The 22232-nt window shown below is 53.2% G+C and overlaps 1 protein-coding gene across 1 annotated transcript in view; it reads right to left on the bottom strand.

Annotated features, from left to right (window-relative positions):
- LOC138103889 (centrosome-associated protein CEP250-like) overlaps nucleotides 1-22232 on the bottom strand; it is a 50478-nt gene that overhangs the window by 3505 nt on the left and 24741 nt on the right. Inside the window, 21 exon segments of the mRNA XM_069002501.1 lie at nucleotides 1258-1467; nucleotides 2048-2207; nucleotides 3408-3688; nucleotides 4145-4288; nucleotides 5315-5494; nucleotides 6063-6217; nucleotides 6817-6904; nucleotides 8454-8663; nucleotides 9244-9403; nucleotides 10604-10884; nucleotides 11341-11484; nucleotides 12511-12690; nucleotides 13259-13413; nucleotides 14013-14100; nucleotides 15650-15859; nucleotides 16440-16599; nucleotides 17800-18080; nucleotides 18537-18680; nucleotides 18956-19084; nucleotides 20836-20989; nucleotides 21843-21890. Coding sequence (XP_068858602.1) covers nucleotides 1258-1467; nucleotides 2048-2207; nucleotides 3408-3688; nucleotides 4145-4288; nucleotides 5315-5494; nucleotides 6063-6217; nucleotides 6817-6904; nucleotides 8454-8663; nucleotides 9244-9403; nucleotides 10604-10884; nucleotides 11341-11484; nucleotides 12511-12690; nucleotides 13259-13413; nucleotides 14013-14100; nucleotides 15650-15859; nucleotides 16440-16599; nucleotides 17800-18080; nucleotides 18537-18680; nucleotides 18956-19084; nucleotides 20836-20989; nucleotides 21843-21890 — 3562 coding nt within the window.

Here is a 22232-nt window from a genome sequence, read left to right as displayed (position 1 = left end):
TTTCTGGGAATGCTCCAGGTGCTGCTGCAGGTCTTGCAGAGCTGCTGACACTCTGTCCACTGTGAGCTCTGCGGGGACATCCCCATCCTGAGAAGCACTTAGGCCCAAGACATGACCCTTTTCTGAAAAGAGAAGACATTCTGTTTCAAGATTTAATCCAACGGTCTCCAACAAACAAGGCCTCTTTCTACCTAGGAGGAGGTGCCTTTGTCCTAGAGCTCGCCTTGCAGCAGGATGTGTGTCACAGGCTGACGTTCTTTTGATGACCACTAATGTCAGCACTGCCCCAAAGACAACTGCATGGGCCCTGTGGCTTGACAGGACTTGGGCCCTTCTCCCTTCTGACTGATCATTGCTCTACAAACAAACATGGACTTGTGTCTCTGCAGGGAGACAAGACTTCCCATGGCCTGAGTCAGCCTGAACTGACAGGGTGAGTGTGTCATACCAGGATGACCAGTGTTATAAATCAAGTATGTAATTCGTGCTATTATATATAAAACTGGAATGGAATCAGACCTTACAGAGACCCAGTTTCAAAATCTCTGCACCAGCCGGGCTGAGAGAAAAATTTCACAACACTAAAAGTATTTCTTTCACAATAAGTGAGGATTCTGCCTAGGTGGGGTTGGATCTTATCACCAGGACATTTGCACCATGAAGACTTGATCACCACACTCTGATATCTACATCGCATCTGATAAGGAATCGGACATTCCGGGAACTAAGAATAACTATTCCAGGAAGCAGAGATGGCCCCTCCATCAGCAGAAATGGCCCACTCATCACCCAGGAGGGACAATTCATCAGACCCAGGAAAGGCTTTGTGCGGCCCAACTCCAGGACAAGAAAACTTCATCAATACGAGAAGAATAGAATTAATTCGGACTCTGCCCAAAAACTGTATAAGAAGGGACCAGCCAAAGCAGCAGTCGTGACTTGGGAGGTCTGGTGCGATAGAGATCAGATCTAGGCGTGTTCACCCAGCTCCGACCCCGGGCTCGGTGCTGCTTTTCTCCATCGGGGCTTTTGAAACCGATATTTCAGGCGCATAATAAATGCCATTTCTTTCTAAATTTTGATTGGGCAATTTTGTTTATCCCACCAGGAACCACCCCCTCGCTCCACCTGCTCTCCCAGCCTCCCACACTTGCCTGAGCTCCAGGTGACCAAGTCTCTGCTGTCCCTGATCATGTGGTGCAGAACCAGGAGCAGTTTGTCCAGCTGGGATTGAGTTTCCTGGTGAGCACCACTGGCCTGTTGACACTTTGTGGCCAAGGCCTCTGCTCTGTTCTCAGAGCTCTGGAGCTTCCTACGCAGCTCAGACACCTCAGCCTCCAGCACCTGCACAGAGTCCCTCAAGCTCCCTTCTCCTGCTCGGGACTCCTCCAGCTCCTGCAGCAGCTGCTTCTCTCGAGTTGCCTGGCTAGCCTCCATCTCCAGCACTGCCTCCTGCAGGGCCCGCATCTGGAAGATGGATGCACAGAGCCTCAGGGACAGGGCTGCTCCTGAGGCAGCAGAGCAGGCAGTAGAGCAAGCAACAAAGGAGAAATGACTTCAGGCAAAAAAACATGCCCAAAACAGAAGGCACAGAGCCAAGGATTCCAATGGAAACAAGTGTCCTGAAAATAGGGAAAGGGAGCCAATGGGCATCCTTGAGGCTGCAGCTCTGAACACCGGCTGAACTGGCTGCGCTGGAAGTGCCCTCCCCAGCCTGCCATAGCCACGTCTGTGTGCCCCCATTGCTCGGTGCCCAGCACAGGCACCAACTCCATCTGGGACAACACTGCTAACAGAGGGATGGAGAAGCTCCAAAGGAGTCTGCTGCTGCTTCTCCTCCCACATTTCCCCTGCTGGGACCCGGGAGAGAACGGAGGAAACCATCGGCAGCAGACACCAGATCCAGCCTTGGCCTGTGGCTGCAGCAGCACCCCAGGGCAGAACACGGCAGCAGTGGATGCTGCTGGGAGGGGAAAGCAGTTGGGGCCTCCAAGGCAAAGGTGATGATGTGTGTCCCTGGAGAAGAGGATGCCAGGGCACACATTACCTGGGTGTTGAGCTCCAGCACTTGTCCTGTGCGGTTTGAACAGAGCTGCTTGGCCTTGCGAAGAGCAGAACGAAATTGAGACACCTGATTGTTCAGTGCCTCGTTCTTTTCTTCCAGTGTTCTGAGGCACAGGTTCTTTTCCTCCAGAGCCAGAAGCAGCCTAAAAGGGAAGCATGCAACTCATTACTACACGGTATCACAGTTTAGGAACTCTTAGGACTCGCAGCACCTCGGGGGAAAACTGCTCTGTCTGATGAGGTTTGTCTAAAGAACGTGGCTGTTTGTTTGTTCCCCCTGCAGTCACAGCCCAGCATGTGCCCACTCTGCTTTTATTCATGAAAGAATGGGCAGTTGCTGCCTACATGTCCTACCTTCTTCTTGAGATGGGAATGTGAATGCAGACCTAACAAAGTCTTGCAATGAAGAGATTAGGGGAGAGGAAGAGTTTTCTTCTGACTACCCAGGCTCCAAGGGGGAAAGGTTTGGTCAACGTGGAAGAGACATTTCCTTGCCCCATCTTGTATGTCCAGGTAGGAGGAGCAGCACCCTACAGCCAGTGGATCTCGGGGAAGTTCCCCAGGATTTACCAGCACCCATCCTACTTCCAGCTGGAGAAACAAAGGCCAATAGCAGAAGTGGCAACAGAGCCTTGGAGCACAACCTGATGGAAGATGCAGAAACCTGCAGGCAAGCAAGAGGGCCCTGCCTTTTCTTTGTCTTCTTCTTGGAAGAAGAATCCTGTGGCACTGAAGACCGGCAGCACTTGGTCAGCTGCAGGAGCCCCGCTAACCTTGCTCTTGTTTCTTGCATTCTTTGCACAGTCAGTATTGCCTGTGACTCTGGAGGCTGGCAGGGACCCTGCTTGAGCCCCCCCAGGCACCTGGGGGCATTTTCTGAGGAACGATGCAACAGAGACATTCTTGGTTCTTGGGTGCCTTTGAGGGCAATCTGGCCTAGGTCAGCAATCAGGGCCTTGAGATGGTTCTGCCAAGCAAAGGCATCAGGATGCCAGGCGGGTCCAGATTCCAAAGGCTTCAAGTTACAGGACCCAAGGCGGAGCGGCTGGATGTGTCCAGCTCCTTACACTGCAGCTTGGGCAGTGTTAGCACACCCACCTCACAACAGAACACACCCCTAGAGGGAAAGAGCTACTGCAAAAGCCTTTGTCTTCAGAAAAACTCTAACTGAAGGCTTGAAAGGAAAGAAAATGAAACACAACATCCAGACAACGAGACGCGTCCGCACGGAGAGTTCAGAACTCTGCCACGTAGGAAATGCTGCCAGAGCCCCTGGCAGGTGCAAAGATGGCAAAGAGGGAATCCATTGCCCACAAGGCAGAGTCCCACAGGCTTTCATTTACCTGGCTTTTTCCTTCTCCAGGGTGTTCGAGTAAGCCCGAAATCCTGAATTTTGGTGTGCCACTTCTTGCCATTGACTTCTTTCCATCTCCAAGTTCTTCAGGTGCACTTGCAGCTCCTTGTTCTGATGTTCTGCCTCCTCCAGCATCTTCTGGAGCTGCTCAACCTCCAACAGCTTCTGCCTTGACTGCTCCTGGGCCTCACTCACATCTTGCTGGGCTCTCTGAACAATCGTTGCCTGGGACTCTCGGGAGGCTGCCAGCTGAGATGTCAACTCTCCCACCTCCAGTCAAACAGAACAAAGCAGTCAGAGGCTACAGCCACAGCCTGTCACTGTCAGCCACAGCAGAGGCTGTGAGAAAAGGCAAAGGCCAACTTTCCATTTCTCCCTGTCCTCAGAGCACCAGATTCACAATGCATACGGACAACTTGTTTCAATCTCTACGTGGCCCACCAAGGGCACCTGAAAAAGCACCTCCCACACCAAGGCTAGCAAGAAGAGGCCAGCAGGAATCCATGCTGATGGTTGCTGGCCAACAGCCCAGAGGACCAGCCCAGCTGTCCAGGGCAGCAGCTGAGATGCAGCAGAGCACTGAGGGTCCTTCAGAGCAGCTGCCAAGGAGCCCAGAGCACGAGGCAGCCCCAGGGACCACCCCAGCAGCTGCTGCTCTGCCATGGAAAAGCAAGAAGGGCACAGACCCCCTGCTGGATGCTGCGGTGCCACTGCTGTTTCACTCACCTGCTTTTCTAGAGCCTCCCTCTGCTCAAGGAGGAGATTCATTTCCTCTTTGATGCCTCGTAGTTCGTCCTTGTGCCTCTTCTGCGCTGCCTGGATTTGCCCCCAAGCTTCCTGCAGCTCAGCTTGCAGCTTTGCCTGGATGGTCTGGCAACAAAATGCAGAGCAACTTCCTGCCACCTGCCCTCAGGCTCAGCTTTTCCCACTTGCTGTCTCAAAATCCCATTCCTTCAGCGACTTTTTTGGCTTCTCTACCCAGCTCTGCTTCCATTGCAAGCCTTCCTTCCCGGGCCTGAGCTCTGGAGCTTGCCAGGCTCTGTGCTGCCAGGGCCTGAAGCAGCCCTTGCCTCCTCACTCCCAGCACCTGCCTTTTGTGCCCTTGCCACTGCCCTGCACTCTGTTCCCTGCCTGCTCAGACTTACCTGCCCCTTCTCTTGCTGCTCTTTCACCTCCTGCCTGAGCTGCTGCACCTGCTGGCAGGCTTGGCTTAGCTGTCCCCGAGTTTGGAGCAGTGTCTCTGATAAAGAATTCTTCTCCTTCTGCTTTTCCAGCAGGACCTGCACAGAAGGAAAGAGCAGAGGGCTTGACACTTCCCCTGCAAACTCTGTGTGGCAAGACGCAAAGACTGATGGGCTCACGCGCTCTCAGAGCACTTGGCTGCTGCTCCCCTGGGCCACTGTCTGCCCTGGGGGGGACACAGCTCCCCAGGAAGTGACTTAGAACACAGCCCAGGAGACATCTCTGGGTTGCTGTTCAGAAATACTCCAGGCGAGTCTTCAAAAAGATTTGTCTCTTGTCAGCGTTCCCGCTGCGCCCTCCCTGTGCCCACAAAAGAAAAGTCCTACAAACTCAGTTTGGCTATGGACTCCGACCAGTACACACCAAAAGAGGACCCATAAGAGAACAGTGAAGATCCTCCGAGGTAAGTCTTAGGAAAACAGAGCACAAGAGCAGCACAAAAATCCCAATGGAAAGCTGATGTTTCTGCCTAGTTTCCTATGAGAGGGCTCATTCCTGGGCTCAAAGATAGCCCTGTTCACCTTTCACCTCCCCAAATTCAATGTAGAAGACATGGAGGGCATGCTCCACACAGCCCCATAGCCTGCCATCTCCCACAGCTCCAGCCTTGCAAAAAATCACACCAATTCTCAATTCTCCTTGCACAATCATTACCTCTTGCTTGGCATTTTCAAATCTAGTTTGTTCCTCTTGTCTTTGAGCCTGCAGGGTGGCAACTTTCTGCCTCATCTCAACCAGCACCTTCTCGTGCTCCTGCTCTCTCTCTGCCTTCTCTTTTCCCCATTGCTGCAGCGTCTCCTGCATCTCTGCATGGTGCCTTTCCCGCTCACTTGCCTGAGGAGGGGAGGAAAAATCTTCAAGTTGAAGTGCCCAGGCAAGCTCCTCGCTGAAAAACGTGAAGCTTCATCCCTCCCACAAACCCCAACCTGAAAAGACAACAGCACTGGCTCTCTGCTCTCCAGAAACCGTGTCCTGTCAGGGAATTTAAAAGCAGGCTCAGCAGAGCCCAGAAGAATCCCAGAACCATGGAATCATTTCTGTTGGGAAAGACCTGCACAAGCATTGAGGCCAACCATTCAGAAAAGGAGGTGTCACCTTCTGGCACCCTGATGCCCCAGTCACAAGGACTGAAGGACCGGGGCCTGTTCCATTTGCTTCCAGCCCAAAGCTAATCCCTCTGTCCACCGTGGGAGCACAGCAAGACAGGAACCGAGTTCCAGCATGGAGGACACCCAGCAGCCTCAGCACTAACTGGCTTTGACATGACTACGACATCTTTTCCTCCTTATTCAGAAGAGTGCAATTTGAAAAGTTCAACTGGAAAGAGGTGCTCCTTAGAACGATTAACATAAGGGCCAAACATAGCTAGGAAATGGCCCTTCATGGCATCTGCCGTTCTCACCAGTGCATCCTTCCTTTCCTTCTCCAGGCTCTCCAGTTTCCTCTGCAGAGATGCCACCTCCTGACAAAGAGTCACACTCTCTTCCTTCAGGGCAGTGGCCTCTTTCTCCAGGGCAGTTTCTCGAGAGGTCTTCTGGTGTTCTGCCCTCCACAGCGCTGCAGCAGGAAGGAGAAGGAGAATGAGAACAGCAAAGCAAAGGCAAACTGATGTGCATCCTGCAGGGACAACAGCACTGTCTTCTCGGCCGGCCTGCGTTTGCCAGCCCCTAAGGCCACAAGGGCTTCCAAAGCTGACAGAAATGAAGGAGAAAAAAGCAGGAATCAAAGGGGCAAGGTTCAGAGGAATAGGAAAGTGTCTTTGCTCTTGGGCTTGTGCAGAGTGAGCAATCCAAGAGAGACAAAGGAGCGGGGATGCCTGTGCAGCCCTGCTCCAGAGAGGCCAATAGCCTGGGGGCTCTGGCAGGGCCTGGAGTTGGGGGGAATGGAGCTGAGGCATCCAGCTACAGCTCCTCAGCACAGACACAGCACCTGAAAGGCACCACCTGTGCACGGGATCAGCCATAGCTCAGCCAGATGGCACTGCCAGCCACGGCATCTTTCTCGAGAAAAAGCTTTCACTGGCACTGGATGGAGAAATCTCCTGCTGGTTGTTTTTCCTCTCTGCCATCTCTGGGCACTGCCCTTTTTCTCTGGGTGGCATCAGAGAGCCCTGCTGGGACAGGATGGGGCAGTGGGTGGGAGAGGAGAAGGTGTACCTGCTCGAATTGCATCCAACTGTTTCAGCAGCTCCTGATTGCTGGCTCTGAGATTGTCCCTCTGAGCCTGCTCCGTGCCCAGCTCCAGCTCCAAGGCCTGTATCTTCTTCCTTGCATCATTCTGCAAGAGGCAAGAGGAGCAGAATCACCTGTCAGTGCCACTGCTGGCAGGAGACAAAGGGCTACAAACACTAAAGCAGAAATAGCCTAGGTGGGAGAGGGCAGCTGGACCGTACTGGTAGATGAGATCGTCATCCTCCTTCCTCCCATGCCAGTGAGACAACCCCCCTACAAGAACTTCCACCCATCCTGGCCTTGGCACTCTGCTTGTCCAGCAGCCCAGCAGCAGGACAAGATTTCTGGGTGCATATTACCAGATCTTTCTGGGAATGCTCCAGGTGCTGCTGCAGGTCTTGCAGAGCTGCTGACACTCTGTCCACTGTGAGCTCTGCGGGGACATCCCCATCCTGAGAAGCACTTAGGCCCAGGACATGACCCTTTTCTGAAAAGAGAAGACATTCTGTTTCAAGATTTAATCCAACGGTCTCCAACAAACAAGGCCTCTTTCTACCTAGGAGGAGGTGCCTTTGTCCTAGAGCTCGCCTTGCAGCAGGATGTGTGTCACAGGCTGACGTTCTTTTGATGACCACTAATGTCAGCACTGCCCCAAAGACAACTGCATGGGCCCTGTGGCTTGACAGGACTTGGGCCCTTCTCCCTTCTGACTGATCATTGCTCTACAAACAAACATGGACTTGTGTCTCTGCAGGGAGACAAGACTTCCCATGGCCTGAGTCAGCCTGAACTGACAGGGTGAGTGTGTCATACCAGGATGACCAGTGTTATAAATCAAGTATGTAATTCGTGCTATTATATATAAAACTGGAATGGAATCAGACCTTACAGAGACCCAGTTTCAAAATCTCTGCACCAGCCGGGCTGAGAGAAAAATTTCACAACACTAAAAGTATTTCTTTCACAATAAGTGAGGATTCTGCCTAGGTGGGGTTGGATCTTATCACCAGGACATTTGCACCATGAAGACTTGATCACCACACTCTGATATCTACATCGCATCTGATAAGGAATCGGACATTCCGGGAACTAAGAATAACTATTCCAGGAAGCAGAGATGGCCCCTCCATCAGCAGAAATGGCCCACTCATCACCCAGGAGGGACAATTCATCAGACCCAGGAAAGGCTTTGTGCGGCCCAACTCCAGGACAAGAAAACTTCATCAATACGAGAAGAATAGAATTAATTCGGACTCTGCCCAAAAACTGTATAAGAAGGGACCAGCCAAAGCAGCAGTCGTGACTTGGGAGGTCTGGTGCGATAGAGATCAGATCTAGGCGTGTTCACCCAGCTCCGACCCCGGGCTCGGTGCTGCTTTTCTCCATCGGGGCTTTTGAAACCGATATTTCAGGCGCATAATAAATGCCATTTCTTTCTAAATTTTGATTGGGCAATTTTGTTTATCCCACCAGGAACCACCCCCTCGCTCCACCTGCTCTCCCAGCCTCCCACACTTGCCTGAGCTCCAGGTGACCAAGTCTCTGCTGTCCCTGATCATGTGGTGCAGAACCAGGAGCAGTTTGTCCAGCTGGGATTGAGTTTCCTGGTGAGCACCACTGGCCTGTTGACACTTTGTGGCCAAGGCCTCTGCTCTGTTCTCAGAGCTCTGGAGCTTCCTACGCAGCTCAGACACCTCAGCCTCCAGCACCTGCACAGAGTCCCTCAAGCTCCCTTCTCCTGCTCGGGACTCCTCCAGCTCCTGCAGCAGCTGCTTCTCTCGAGTTGCCTGGCTAGCCTCCATCTCCAGCACTGCCTCCTGCAGGGCCCGCATCTGGAAGATGGATGCACAGAGCCTCAGGGACAGGGCTGCTCCTGAGGCAGCAGAGCAGGCAGTAGAGCAAGCAACAAAGGAGAAATGACTTCAGGCAAAAAAACATGCCCAAAACAGAAGGCACAGAGCCAAGGATTCCAATGGAAACAAGTGTCCTGAAAATAGGGAAAGGGAGCCAATGGGCATCCTTGAGGCTGCAGCTCTGAACACCGGCTGAACTGGCTGCGCTGGAAGTGCCCTCCCCAGCCTGCCATAGCCACGTCTGTGTGCCCCCATTGCTCGGTGCCCAGCACAGGCACCAACTCCATCTGGGACAACACTGCTAACAGAGGGATGGAGAAGCTCCAAAGGAGTCTGCTGCTGCTTCTCCTCCCACATTTCCCCTGCTGGGACCCAGGAGAGAACGGAGGAAACCATCGGCAGCAGACACCAGATCCAGCCTTGGCCTGTGGCTGCAGCAGCACCCCAGGGCAGAACACGGCAGCAGTGGATGCTGCTGGGAGGGGAAAGCAGTTGGGGCCTCCAAGGCAAAGGTGATGATGTGTGTCCCTGGAGAAGAGGATGCCAGGGCACACATTACCTGGGTGTTGAGCTCCAGCACTTGTCCTGTGCGGTTTGAACAGAGCTGCTTGGCCTTGCGAAGAGCAGAACGAAATTGAGACACCTGATTGTTCAGTGCCTCGTTCTTTTCTTCCAGTGTTCTGAGGCACAGGTTCTTTTCCTCCAGAGCCAAAAGCAGCCTAAAAGGGAAGCATGCAACTCATTACTACACGGTATCACATTTTAGGAACTCTTAGGACTCGCAGCACCTCGGGGGAAAACTGCTCTGTCTGATGAGGTTTGTCTAAAGAACGTGGCTGTTTGTTTGTTCCCCCTGCAGTCACAGCCCAGCATGTGCCCACTCTGCTTTTATTCATGAAAGAATGGGCAGTTGCTGCCTACATGTCCTACCTTCTTCTTGAGATGGGAATGTGAATGCAGACCTAACAAAGTCTTGCAATGAAGAGATTAGGGGAGAGGAAGAGTTTTCTTCTGACTACCCAGGCTCCAAGGGGGAAAGGTTTGGTCAACGTGGAAGAGACATTTCCTTGCCCCATCTTGTATGTCCAGGTAGGAGGAGCAGCACCCTACAGCCAGTGGATCTCGGGGAAGTTCCCCAGGATTTACCAGCACCCATCCTACTTCCAGCTGGAGAAACAAAGGCCAATAGCAGAAGTGGCAACAGAGCCTTGGAGCACAACCTGATGGAAGATGCAGAAACCTGCAGGCAAGCAAGAGGGCCCTGCCTTTTCTTTGTCTTCTTCTTGGAAGAAGAATCCTGTGGCACTGAAGACCGGCAGCACTTGGTCAGCTGCAGGAGCCCCGCTAACCTTGCTCTTGTTTCTTGCATTCTTTGCACTGTCAGTATTGCCTGTGACTCTGGAGGCTGGCAGGGACCCTGCTTGAGCCCCCCCAGGCACCTGGGGGCATTTTCTGAGGAACGATGCAACAGAGACATTCTTGGTTCTTGGGTGCCTTTGAGGGCAATCTGGCCTAGGTCAGCAATCAGGGCCTTGAGATGGTTCTGCCAAGCAAAGGCATCAGGATGCCAGGCGGGTCCAGATTCCAAAGGCTTCAAGTTACAGGACCCAAGGCGGAGCGGCTGGATGTGTCCAGCTCCTTACACTGCAGCTTGGGCAGTGTTAGCACACCCACCTCACAACAGAACACACCCCTAGAGGGAAAGAGCTACTGCAAAAGCCTTTGTCTTCAGAAAAACTCTAACTGAAGGCTTGAAAGGAAAGAAAATGAAACACAACATCCAGACAACGAGACGCGTCCGCACGGAGAGTTCAGAACTCTGCCACGTAGGAAATGCTGCCAGAGCCCCTGGCAGGTGCAAAGATGGCAAAGAGGGAATCCATTGCCCACAAGGCAGAGTCCCACAGGCTTTCATTTACCTGGCTTTTTCCTTCTCCAGGGTGTTCGAGTAAGCCCGAAATCCTGAATTTTGGTGTGCCACTTCTTGCCATTGACTTCTTTCCATCTCCAAGTTCTTCAGGTGCACTTGCAGCTCCTTGTTCTGATGTTCTGCCTCCTCCAGCATCTTCTGGAGCTGCTCAACCTCCAACAGCTTCTGCCTTGACTGCTCCTGGGCCTCACTCACATCTTGCTGGGCTCTCTGAACAATCGTTGCCTGGGACTCTCGGGAGGCTGCCAGCTGAGATGTCAACTCTCCCACCTCCAGTCAAACAGAACAAAGCAGTCAGAGGCTACAGCCACAGCCTGTCACTGTCAGCCACAGCAGAGGCTGTGAGAAAAGGCAAAGGCCAACTTTCCATTTCTCCCTGTCCTCAGAGCACCAGATTCACAATGCATACGGACAACTTGTTTCAATCTCTACATGGCCCACCAAGGGCACCTGAAAAAGCACCTCCCACACCAAGGCTAGCAAGAAGAGGCCAGCAGGAATCCATGCTGATGGTTGCTGGCCAACAGCCCAGAGGACCAGCCCAGCTGTCCAGGGCAGCAGCTGAGATGCAGCAGAGCACTGAGGGTCCTTCAGAGCAGCTGCCAAGGAGCCCAGAGCACGAGGCAGCCCCAGGGACCACCCCAGCAGCTGCTGCTCTGCCATGGAAAAGCAAGAAGGGCACAGACCCCCTGCTGGATGCTGCGGTGCCACTGCTGTTTCACTCACCTGCTTTTCTAGAGCCTCCCTCTGCTCAAGGAGGAGATTCATTTCCTCTTTGATGCCTCGTAGTTCGTCCTTGTGCCTCTTCTGCGCTGCCTGGATTTGCCCCCAAGCTTCCTGCAGCTCAGCTTGCAGCTTTGCCTGGATGGTCTGGCAACAAAATGCAGAGCAACTTCCTGCCACCTGCCCTCAGGCTCAGCTTTTCCCACTTGCTGTCTCAAAATCCCATTCCTTCAGCGACTTTTTTGGCTTCTCTACCCAGCTCTGCTTCCATTGCAAGCCTTCCTTCCCGGGCCTGAGCTCTGGAGCTTGCCAGGCTCTGTGCTGCCAGGGCCTGAAGCAGCCCTTGCCTCCTCACTCCCAGCACCTGCCTTTTGTGCCCTTGCCACTGCCCTGCACTCTGTTCCCTGCCTGCTCAGACTTACCTGCCCCTTCTCTTGCTGCTCTTTCACCTCCTGCCTGAGCTGCTGCACCTGCTGGCAGGCTTGGCTTAGCTGTCCCCGAGTTTGGAGCAGTGTCTCTGATAAAGAATTCTTCTCCTTCTGCTTTTCCAGCAGGACCTGCACAGAAGGAAAGAGCAGAGGGCTTGACACTTCCCCTGCAAACTCTGTGTGGCAAGACGCAAAGACTGATGGGCTCACGCGCTCTCAGAGCACTTGGCTGCTGCTCCCCTGGGCCACTGTCTGCCCTGGGGGGGACACAGCTCCCCAGGAAGTGACTTAGAACACAGCCCAGGAGACATCTCTGGGTTGCTGTTCAGAAATACTCCAGGCGAGTCTTCAAAAAGATTTGTCTCTTGTCAGCGTTCCCGCTGCGCCCTCCCTGTGCCCACAAAAGAAAAGTCCTACAAACTCAGTTTGGCTATGGACTCCGACCAGTACACACCAAAAGAGGACCCATAAGAGAACAGTGAAGATCCTCCGAGGTAAGTCTTAGGAAAACAGAGCACAAGAGCAGCACAAAAATCCCAATGGAAAGCTGATGTTTCTGCCTAGTTTCCTATGAGAGGGCTCATTCCTGGGCTCAAAGATAGCCCTGTTCACCTTTCACCTCCCCAAATTCAATGTAGAAGACATGGAGGGCATGCTCCACACAGCCCCATAGCCTGCCATCTCCCACAGCTCCAGCCTTGCAAAAAATCACACCAATTCTCAATTCTCCTTGCACAATCATTACCTCTTGCTTGGCATTTTCAAATCTAGTTTGTTCCTCTTGTCTTTGAGCCTGCAGGGTGGCAACTTTCTGCCTCATCTCAACCAGCACCTTCTCGTGCTCCTGCTCTCTCTCTGCCTTCTCTTTTCCCCATTGCTGCAGCGTCTCCTGCATCTCTGCATGGTGCCTTTCCCGCTCACTTGCCTGAGGAGGGGAGGAAAAATCTTCAAGTTGAAGTGCCCAGGCAAGCTCCTCGCTGAAAAACGTGAAGCTTCATCCCTCCCACAAACCCCAACCTGAAAAGACAACAGCACTGGCTCTCTGCTCTCCAGAAACCGTGTCCTGTCAGGGAATTTAAAAGCAGGCTCAGCAGAGCCCAGAAGAATCCCAGAACCATGGAATCATTTCTGTTGGGAAAGACCTGCACAAGCATTGAGGCCAACCATTCAGAAAAGGAGGTGTCACCTTCTGGCACCCTGATGCCCCAGTCACAAGGACTGAAGGACCGGGGCCTGTTCCATTTGCTTCCAGCCCAAAGCTAATCCCTCTGTCCACCGTGGGAGCACAGCAAGACAGGAACCGAGTTCCAGCATGGAGGACACCCAGCAGCCTCAGCACTAACTGGCTTTGACATGACTACGACATCTTTTCCTCCTTATTCAGAAGAGTGCAATTTGAAAAGTTCAACTGGAAAGAGGTGCTCCTTAGAACGATTAACATAAGGGCCAAACATAGCTAGGAAATGGCCCTTCATGGCATCTGCCGTTCTCACCAGTGCATCCTTCCTTTCCTTCTCCAGGCTCTCCAGTTTCCTCTGCAGAGATGCCACCTCCTGACAAAGAGTCACACTCTCTTCCTTCAGGGCAGTGGCCTCTTTCTCCAGGGCAGTTTCTCGAGAGGTCTTCTGGTGTTCTGCCCTCCACAGCGCTGCAGCAGGAAGGAGAAGGAGAATGAGAACAGCAAAGCAAAGGCAAACTGATGTGCATCCTGCAGGGACAACAGCACTGTCTTCTCGGCCGGCCTGCGTTTGCCAGCCCCTAAGGCCACAAGGGCTTCCAAAGCTGACAGAAATGAAGGAGAAAAAAGCAGGAATCAAAGGGGCAAGGTTCAGAGGAATAGGAAAGTGTCTTTGCTCTTGGGCTTGTGCAGAGTGAGCAATCCAAGAGAGACAAAGGAGCGGGGATGCCTGTGCAGCCCTGCTCCAGAGAGGCCAATAGCCTGGGGGCTCTGGCAGGGCCTGGAGTTGGGGGGAATGGAGCTGAGGCATCCAGCTACAGCTCCTCAGCACAGACACAGCACCTGAAAGGCACCACCTGTGCACGGGATCAGCCATAGCTCAGCCAGATGGCACTGCCAGCCACGGCATCTTTCTCGAGAAAAAGCTTTCACTGGCACTGGATGGAGAAATCTCCTGCTGGTTGTTTTTCCTCTCTGCCATCTCTGGGCACTGCCCTTTTTCTCTGGGTGGCATCAGAGAGCCCTGCTGGGACAGGATGGGGCAGTGGGTGGGAGAGGAGAAGGTGTACCTGCTCGAATTGCATCCAACTGTTTCAGCAGCTCCTGATTGCTGGCTCTGAGATTGTCCCTCTGAGCCTGCTCCGTGCCCAGCTCCAGCTCCAAGGCCTGTATCTTCTTCCTTGCATCATTCTGCAAGAGGCAAGAGGAGCAGAATCACCTGTCAGTGCCACTGCTGGCAGGAGACAAAGGGCTACAAACACTAAAGCAGAAATAGCCTAGGTGGGAGAGGGCAGCTGGACCGTACTGGTAGATGAGATCGTCATCCTCCTTCCTCCCATGCCAGTGAGACAACCCCACTACAAGAACTTCCACCCATCCTGGCCTTGGCACTCTGCTTGTCCAGCAGCCCAGCAGCAGGACAAGATTTCTGGGTGCATATTACCAGATCTTTCTGGGAATGCTCCAGGTGCTGCTGCAGGTCTTGCAGAGCTGCTGACACTCTGTCCACTGTGAGCTCTGCGGGGACATCCCCATCCTGAGAAGCACTTAGGCCCAGGACATGACCCTTTTCTGAAAAGAGAAGACATTCTGTTTCAAGATTTAATCCAACGGTCTCCAACAAACAAGGCCTCTTTCTACCTAGGAGGAGGTGCCTTTGTCCTAGAGCTCGCCTTGCAGCAGGATGTGTGTCACAGGCTGACGTTCTTTTGATGACCACTAATGTCAGCACTGCCCCAAAGACAACTGCATGGGCCCTGTGGCTTGACAGGACTTGGGCCCTTCTCCCTTCTGACTGATCATTGCTCTACAAACAAACATGGACTTGTGTCTCTGCAGGGAGACAAGACTTCCCATGGCCTGAGTCAGCCTGAACTGACAGGGTGAGTGTGTCATACCAGGATGACCAGTGTTATAAATCAAGTATGTAATTCGTGCTATTATATATAAAACTGGAATGGAATCAGACCTTACAGAGACCCAGTTTCAAAATCTCTGCACCAGCCGGGCTGAGAGAAAAATTTCACAACACTAAAAGTATTTCTTTCACAATAAGTGAGGATTCTGCCTAGGTGGGGTTGGATCTTATCACCAGGACATTTGCACCATGAAGACTTGATCACCACACTCTGATATCTACATCGCATCTGATAAGGAATCGGACATTCCGGGAACTAAGAATAACTATTCCAGGAAGCAGAGATGGCCCCTCCATCAGCAGAAATGGCCCACTCATCACCCAGGAGGGACAATTCATCAGACCCAGGAAAGGCTTTGTGCGGCCCAACTCCAGGACAAGAAAACTTCATCAATACGAGAAGAATAGAATTAATTCGGACTCTGCCCAAAAACTGTATAAGAAGGGACCAGCCAAAGCAGCAGTCGTGACTTGGGAGGTCTGGTGCGATAGAGATCAGATCTAGGCGTGTTCACCCAGCTCCGACCCCGGGCTCGGTGCTGCTTTTCTCCATCGGGGCTTTTGAAACCGATATTTCAGGCGCATAATAAATGCCATTTCTTTCTAAATTTTGATTGGGCAATTTTGTTTATCCCACCAGGAACCACCCCCTCGCTCCACCTGCTCTCCCAGCCTCCCACACTTGCCTGAGCTCCAGGTGACCAAGTCTCTGCTGTCCCTGATCATGTGGTGCAGAACCAGGAGCAGTTTGTCCAGCTGGGATTGAGTTTCCTGGTGAGCACCACTGGCCTGTTGACACTTTGTGGCCAAGGCCTCTGCTCTGTTCTCAGAGCTCTGGAGCTTCCTACGCAGCTCAGACACCTCAGCCTCCAGCACCTGCACAGAGTCCCTCAAGCTCCCTTCTCCTGCTCGGGACTCCTCCAGCTCCTGCAGCAGCTGCTTCTCTCGAGTTGCCTGGCTAGCCTCCATCTCCAGCACTGCCTCCTGCAGGGCCCGCATCTGGAAGATGGATGCACAGAGCCTCAGGGACAGGGCTGCTCCTGAGGCAGCAGAGCAGGCAGTAGAGCAAGCAACAAAGGAGAAATGACTTCAGGCAAAAAAACATGCCCAAAACAGAAGGCACAGAGCCAAGGATTCCAATGGAAACAAGTGTCCTGAAAATAGGGAAAGGGAGCCAATGGGCATCCTTGAGGCTGCAGCTCTGAACACCGGCTGAACTGGCTGCGCTGGAAGTGCCCTCCCCAGCCTGCCATAGCCACGTCTGTGTGCCCCCATTGCTCGGTGCCCAGCACAGGCACCAACTCCATCTGGGACAACACTGCTAACAGAGGGATGGAGAAGCTCCAAAGGAGTCTGCTGCTGCTTCTCCTCCCACATTTCCCCTGCTGGGACCCGGGAGAGAACGGAGGAAACCATCGGCAGCAGACACCAGATCCAGCCTTGGCCTGTGGCTGCAGCAGCACCCCAGGGCAGAACACGGCAGCAGTGGATGCTGCTGGGAGGGGAAAGCAGTTGGGGCCTCCAAGGCAAAGGTGATGATGTGTGTCCCTGGAGAAGAGGATGCCAGGGCACACATTACCTGGGTGTTGAGCTCCAGCACTTGTCCTGTGCGGTTTGAACAGAGCTGCTTGGCCTTGCGAAGAGCAGAACGAAATTGAGACACCTGATTGTTCAGTGCCTCGTTCTTTTCTTCCAGTGTTCTGAGGCACAGGTTCTTTTCCTCCAGAGCCAGAAGCAGCCTAAAAGGGAAGCATGCAACTCATTACTACACGGTATCACATTTTAGGAACTCTTAGGACTCGCAGCACCTCGGGGGAAAACTGCTCTGTCTGATGAGGTTTGTCTAAAGAACGTGGCTGTTTGTTTGTTCCCCCTGCAGTCACAGCCCAGCATGTGCCCACTCTGCTTTTATTCATGAAAGAATGGGCAGTTGCTGCCTACATGTCCTACCTTCTTCTTGAGATGGGAATGTGAATGCAGACCTAACAAAGTCTTGCAATGAAGAGATTAGGGGAGAGGAAGAGTTTTCTTCTGACTACCCAGGCTCCAAGGGGGAAAGGTTTGGTCAACGTGGAAGAGACATTTCCTTGCCCCATCTTGTATGTCCAGGTAGGAGGAGCAGCACCCTACAGCCAGTGGATCTCGGGGAAGTTCCCCAGGATTTACCAGCACCCATCCTACTTCCAGCTGGAGAAACAAAGGCCAATAGCAGAAGTGGCAACAGAGCCTTGGAGCACAACCTGATGGAAGATGCAGAAACCTGCAGGCAAGCAAGAGGGCCCTGCCTTTTCTTTGTCTTCTTCTTGGAAGAAGAATCCTGTGGCACTGAAGACCGGCAGCACTTGGTCAGCTGCAGGAGCCCCGCTAACCTTGCTCTTGTTTCTTGCATTCTTTGCACAGTCAGTATTGCCTGTGACTCTGGAGGCTGGCAGGGACCCTGCTTGAGCCCCCCCAGGCACCTGGGGGCATTTTCTGAGGAACGATGCAACAGAGACATTCTTGGTTCTTGGGTGCCTTTGAGGGCAATCTGGCCTAGGTCAGCAATCAGGGCCTTGAGATGGTTCTGCCAAGCAAAGGCATCAGGATGCCAGGCGGGTCCAGATTCCAAAGGCTTCAAGTTACAGGACCCAAGGCGGAGCGGCTGGATGTGTCCAGCTCCTTACACTGCAGCTTGGGCAGTGTTAGCACACCCACCTCACAACAGAACACACCCCTAGAGGGAAAGAGCTACTGCAAAAGCCTTTGTCTTCAGAAAAACTCTAACTGAAGGCTTGAAAGGAAAGAAAATGAAACACAACATCCAGACAACGAGACGCGTCCGCACGGAGAGTTCAGAACTCTGCCACGTAGGAAATGCTGCCAGAGCCCCTGGCAGGTGCAAAGATGGCAAAGAGGGAATCCATTGCCCACAAGGCAGAGTCCCACAGGCTTTCATTTACCTGGCTTTTTCCTTCTCCAGGGTGTTCGAGTAAGCCCGAAATCCTGAATTTTGGTGTGCCACTTCTTGCCATTGACTTCTTTCCATCTCCAAGTTCTTCAGGTGCACTTGCAGCTCCTTGTTCTGATGTTCTGCCTCCTCCAGCATCTTCTGGAGCTGCTCAACCTCCAACAGCTTCTGCCTTGACTGCTCCTGGGCCTCACTCACATCTTGCTAGGCTCTCTGAACAATCGTTGCCTGGGACTCTCGGGAGGCTGCCAGCTGAGATGTCAACTCTCCCACCTCCAGTCAAACAGAACAAAGCAGTCAGAGGCTACAGCCACAGCCTGTCACTGTCAGCCACAGCAGAGGCTGTGAGAAAAGGCAAAGGCCAACTTTCCATTTCTCCCTGTCCTCAGAGCACCAGATTCACAATGCATACGGACAACTTGTTTCAATCTCTACGTGGCCCACCAAGGGCACCTGAAAAAGCACCTCCCACACCAAGGCTAGCAAGAAGAGGCCAGCAGGAATCCATGCTGATGGTTGCTGGCCAACAGCCCAGAGGACCAGCCCAGCTGTCCAGGGCAGCAGCTGAGATGCAGCAGAGCACTGAGGGTCCTTCAGAGCAGCTGCCAAGGAGCCCAGAGCACGAGGCAGCCCCAGGGACCACCCCAGCAGCTGCTGCTCTGCCATGGAAAAGCAAGAAGGGCACAGACCCCCTGCTGGATGCTGCGGTGCCACTGCTGTTTCACTCACCTGCTTTTCTAGAGCCTCCCTCTGCTCAAGGAGGAGATTCATTTCCTCTTTGATGCCTCGTAGTTCGTCCTTGTGCCTCTTCTGCGCTGCCTGGATTTGCCCCCAAGCTTCCTGCAGCTCAGCTTGCAGCTTTGCCTGGATGGTCTGGCAACAAAATGCAGAGCAACTTCCTGCCACCTGCCCTCAGGCTCAGCTTTTCCCACTTGCTGTCTCAAAATCCCATTCCTTCAGCGACTTTTTTGGCTTCTCTACCCAGCTCTGCTTCCATTGCAAGCCTTCCTTCCCGGGCCTGAGCTCTGGAGCTTGCCAGGCTCTGTGCTGCCAGGGCCTGAAGCAGCCCTTGCCTCCTCACTCCCAGCACCTGCCTTTTGTGCCCTTGCCACTGCCCTGCACTCTGTTCCCTGCCTGCTCAGACTTACCTGCCCCTTCTCTTGCTGCTCTTTCACCTCCTGCCTGAGCTGCTGCACCTGCTGGCAGGCTTGGCTTAGCTGTCCCCGAGTTTGGAGCAGTGTCTCTGATAAAGAATTCTTCTCCTTCTGCTTTTCCAGCAGGACCTGCACAGAAGGAAAGAGCAGAGGGCTTGACACTTCCCCTGCAAACTCTGTGTGGCAAGACGCAAAGACTGATGGGCTCACGCGCTCTCAGAGCACTTGGCTGCTGCTCCCCTGGGCCACTGTCTGCCCTGGGGGGGACACAGCTCCCCAGGAAGTGACTTAGAACACAGCCCAGGAGACATCTCTGGGTTGCTGTTCAGAAATACTCCAGGCGAGTCTTCAAAAAGATTTGTCTCTTGTCAGCGTTCCCGCTGCGCCCTCCCTGTGCCCACAAAAGAAAAGTCCTACAAACTCAGTTTGGCTATGGACTCCGACCAGTACACACCAAAAGAGGACCCATAAGAGAACAGTGAAGATCCTCCGAGGTAAGTCTTAGGAAAACAGAGCACAAGAGCAGCACAAAAATCCCAATGGAAAGCTGATGTTTCTGCCTAGTTTCCTATGAGAGGGCTCATTCCTGGGCTCAAAGATAGCCCTGTTCACCTTTCACCTCCCCAAATTCAATGTAGAAGACATGGAGGGCATGCTCCACACAGCCCCATAGCCTGCCATCTCCCACAGCTCCAGCCTTGCAAAAAATCACACCAATTCTCCTTGCACAATCATTAACAGCAAAATGTCTATCAGGATCTATTCCAGTTCTGGACATTTTCAGGATGGCTGAGGAAAGCAATTTTGCTTGCTGAAGCAAGTGAAAATTCACTGGGTTTCTCCTTCTTGGACAAAACCCACATCCAAGTGTCCCCTCCTCCAGTGTGCAAAGCAGCTCTCTGCAACGAGGGCATGCCTGGCAGGGAAACAGCTCTTGTGGTGAGCAGTCCTTTAGTGACTGATGGCAGTCTGGCTGATGTGGCCAAAGCAGACTCTATTTGTGCAGCAGTTCACACCAACAATACCATTTACTTGTCTTACACAAAGAAGGTGTCTCATGGCCCTTGCTGGTATTCAAGCCTGAAGACTACACTGTGCTTTTGAGCTTTTGTCTTCAAAAGCAAAACCTCTGCTGTGTATTTGCCAAACCTACCACATACTCCAGAACTGAGACTGTCTGACAGAGACCATCAGAAACAAACCCTTCTCTCACAGCTCTCCTGTACCACCCAATCCAAACCTCCCCTGGCACACTTGGGGCCGTTTCCTCTTGTCCTGTTCCTTGTTCCCTGGGAGCAAAGACCAACCCTCACCTGGCTGCACCTTCCTGTCACAGGGAGTTGGAGAGAGCAAGAAGGTGCCCCCTGAGCCTCCTTTTCTCCAGGCTCAGCCCCCCCAGCTCCCTCAGCCACTCCTTGTCACACCTGTGCTCCAGACCCTTCCCCAGCTCCGTTCCCTCTTTTAGAAGCTCTGGGGCTGCCCAAAGGAACAAATTTTGCAGAAGCATGTAACCCTTTGCTGATGAACATGCATATGCCTGGCTAATAAATGCGTGGGCCATCTTGAGCCAGGTGTGCACAGCCGTGTCCCTCTCTTCTACTGCCAGAAACGGCATCTGGCCTGATCTGGCTGGCACAACTCCCACTCCCACAGGTGCTGCCTAGGAATAAGGTGTCCAGAGCCACGGTAACATCATGCCCCTCTTGCTCCAGCAGCTCCCTCTGAAGCTGCAATTCCTCCAGTGCCTGCCTGTTGACTTCCAGCTCCCTCTGCAGTGATGGGTCTTCTCCCTCGAGTGCAGCCAAGTCCTCCACTGTACAAGAAGGGGCAAGACAAGTTTTCAACGGAAAACCAGCCTCATTTCCAAAACCAACCTCCATCCTGTCCTGCTGCTCCGCCTTTTCTGTCTGGGCTGACACTTCCTTCAGCTGCTTGGTGTTCTTCTGGCGCAGACTCAAGGCTCCTGGCTCCGGAATTCCAGTACATTGCTGCAGCTTCTCCTTGGACTTCTCAAGGTTTTCACAGTCACTGCAGAGACAAGGCTCAGCCAGAAGAAGGAAGAGGCCTGAAGAGCCATCGATCCCATTTTCAGCCCTCCACCATGGAGCTGGGGGCAGTGGGCTAAGGAAGACCTTGCTCTTTCCCTCCCAAGCAAATCCTCCAGAGGCAAAGGGAAAGGAAGGCAGGATTTTGCCTTCCTTCAGTGACAAGCAGTGGCTGGACAGGGGCTCTCAAAGAACAGAATTCAGGGAAGCAGCACGGTGAGAGGAAGGAGTCTTCTATTCCAACATCGCTGTGCATCTCCCAGGCAGCCTTGGGAGTCACAGTAGAGCATGAAAAGCCCTGACAGGACGATGCTCGAGAGCCACACTGAGGCCTGCACATGGTAGGGCAGGTGAGTTCTTCGCCCAGAACACCTCCGAACTCCCAGACCTGGATGCAGATTGCCTCTGGAACTCAGGAGCAGGAGGAAGAAACACTCACCCCCTTCTGATTTCTTCAATCACAGAGTCTATGTGCTCCTGCTGGCTTCTGAGCCTCTTGCATTGCTCCTCCATTTTCTCAAAACATCGCTGCAAGCGCCCACAATTCTCTGTGGCTTCCCAAACCAAGTCCAAGGGATGCTGTGCATGAGTGGATGTCGGAGTTGAGAGGCGGTTCCTGAAGGCTGCATGCTGGGAACGGTCAGCGCCGGTGATGGAACTGGCCATGCTGTCACTGCCGTCTAACAGCACCTGAAAGCCCACATCCAGCTGTTAGGCAGGTACTCTGTTCCTATTCCAAAGTACCACTGAGATGCCTCTTCTGATTCCACAAGAACCAGTGTCCATCCGTGGAGGACCAGTTTCAAATCCGAGCCAGCTCAGCACAGTTTACTCACCTCAGGGGCTCTGGAGAAACGTCCCTGGTGAGAAAGGCCTCGAGCTCCCTGGAAGAGCACAGGGAAGAGCACACTCAGACTGCATGGCTGCCCCTGAGGCAGTCGCCTCTAAATGCTTCCCAGCCTGGAATTCCAGCTCAGCTCCTTCCTCTCCTCCTTGGGAATATTTTCAGCCCAGTAGGTTGACAGCAGCACAAACAAACATGCTGGAAGGTGTCTCATCACTTCTTACAACACCACAAGGGGAATTGCCCAGAGCCCCATCCCACCTGGTCTTGAACACTGCCAGGGATCCAGGGGCAGCCACAGCTTCTCTGGGCAACCTGTGCCAGGGCCTCAGCAGCCTCACAGGGAAGAATTCCCTCCCAATATGCCATTAAACCCTGTCCT

Source organism: Aphelocoma coerulescens, assembly GCF_041296385.1.
Source record: "Aphelocoma coerulescens isolate FSJ_1873_10779 chromosome Z unlocalized genomic scaffold, UR_Acoe_1.0 ChrZ, whole genome shotgun sequence".
Classification (NCBI taxonomy): Eukaryota; Metazoa; Chordata; class Aves; order Passeriformes; family Corvidae; genus Aphelocoma; species Aphelocoma coerulescens.
Note: the sequence above shows the minus strand (reverse complement) of the source record. Positions and strands in the feature narration are given on the sequence as shown.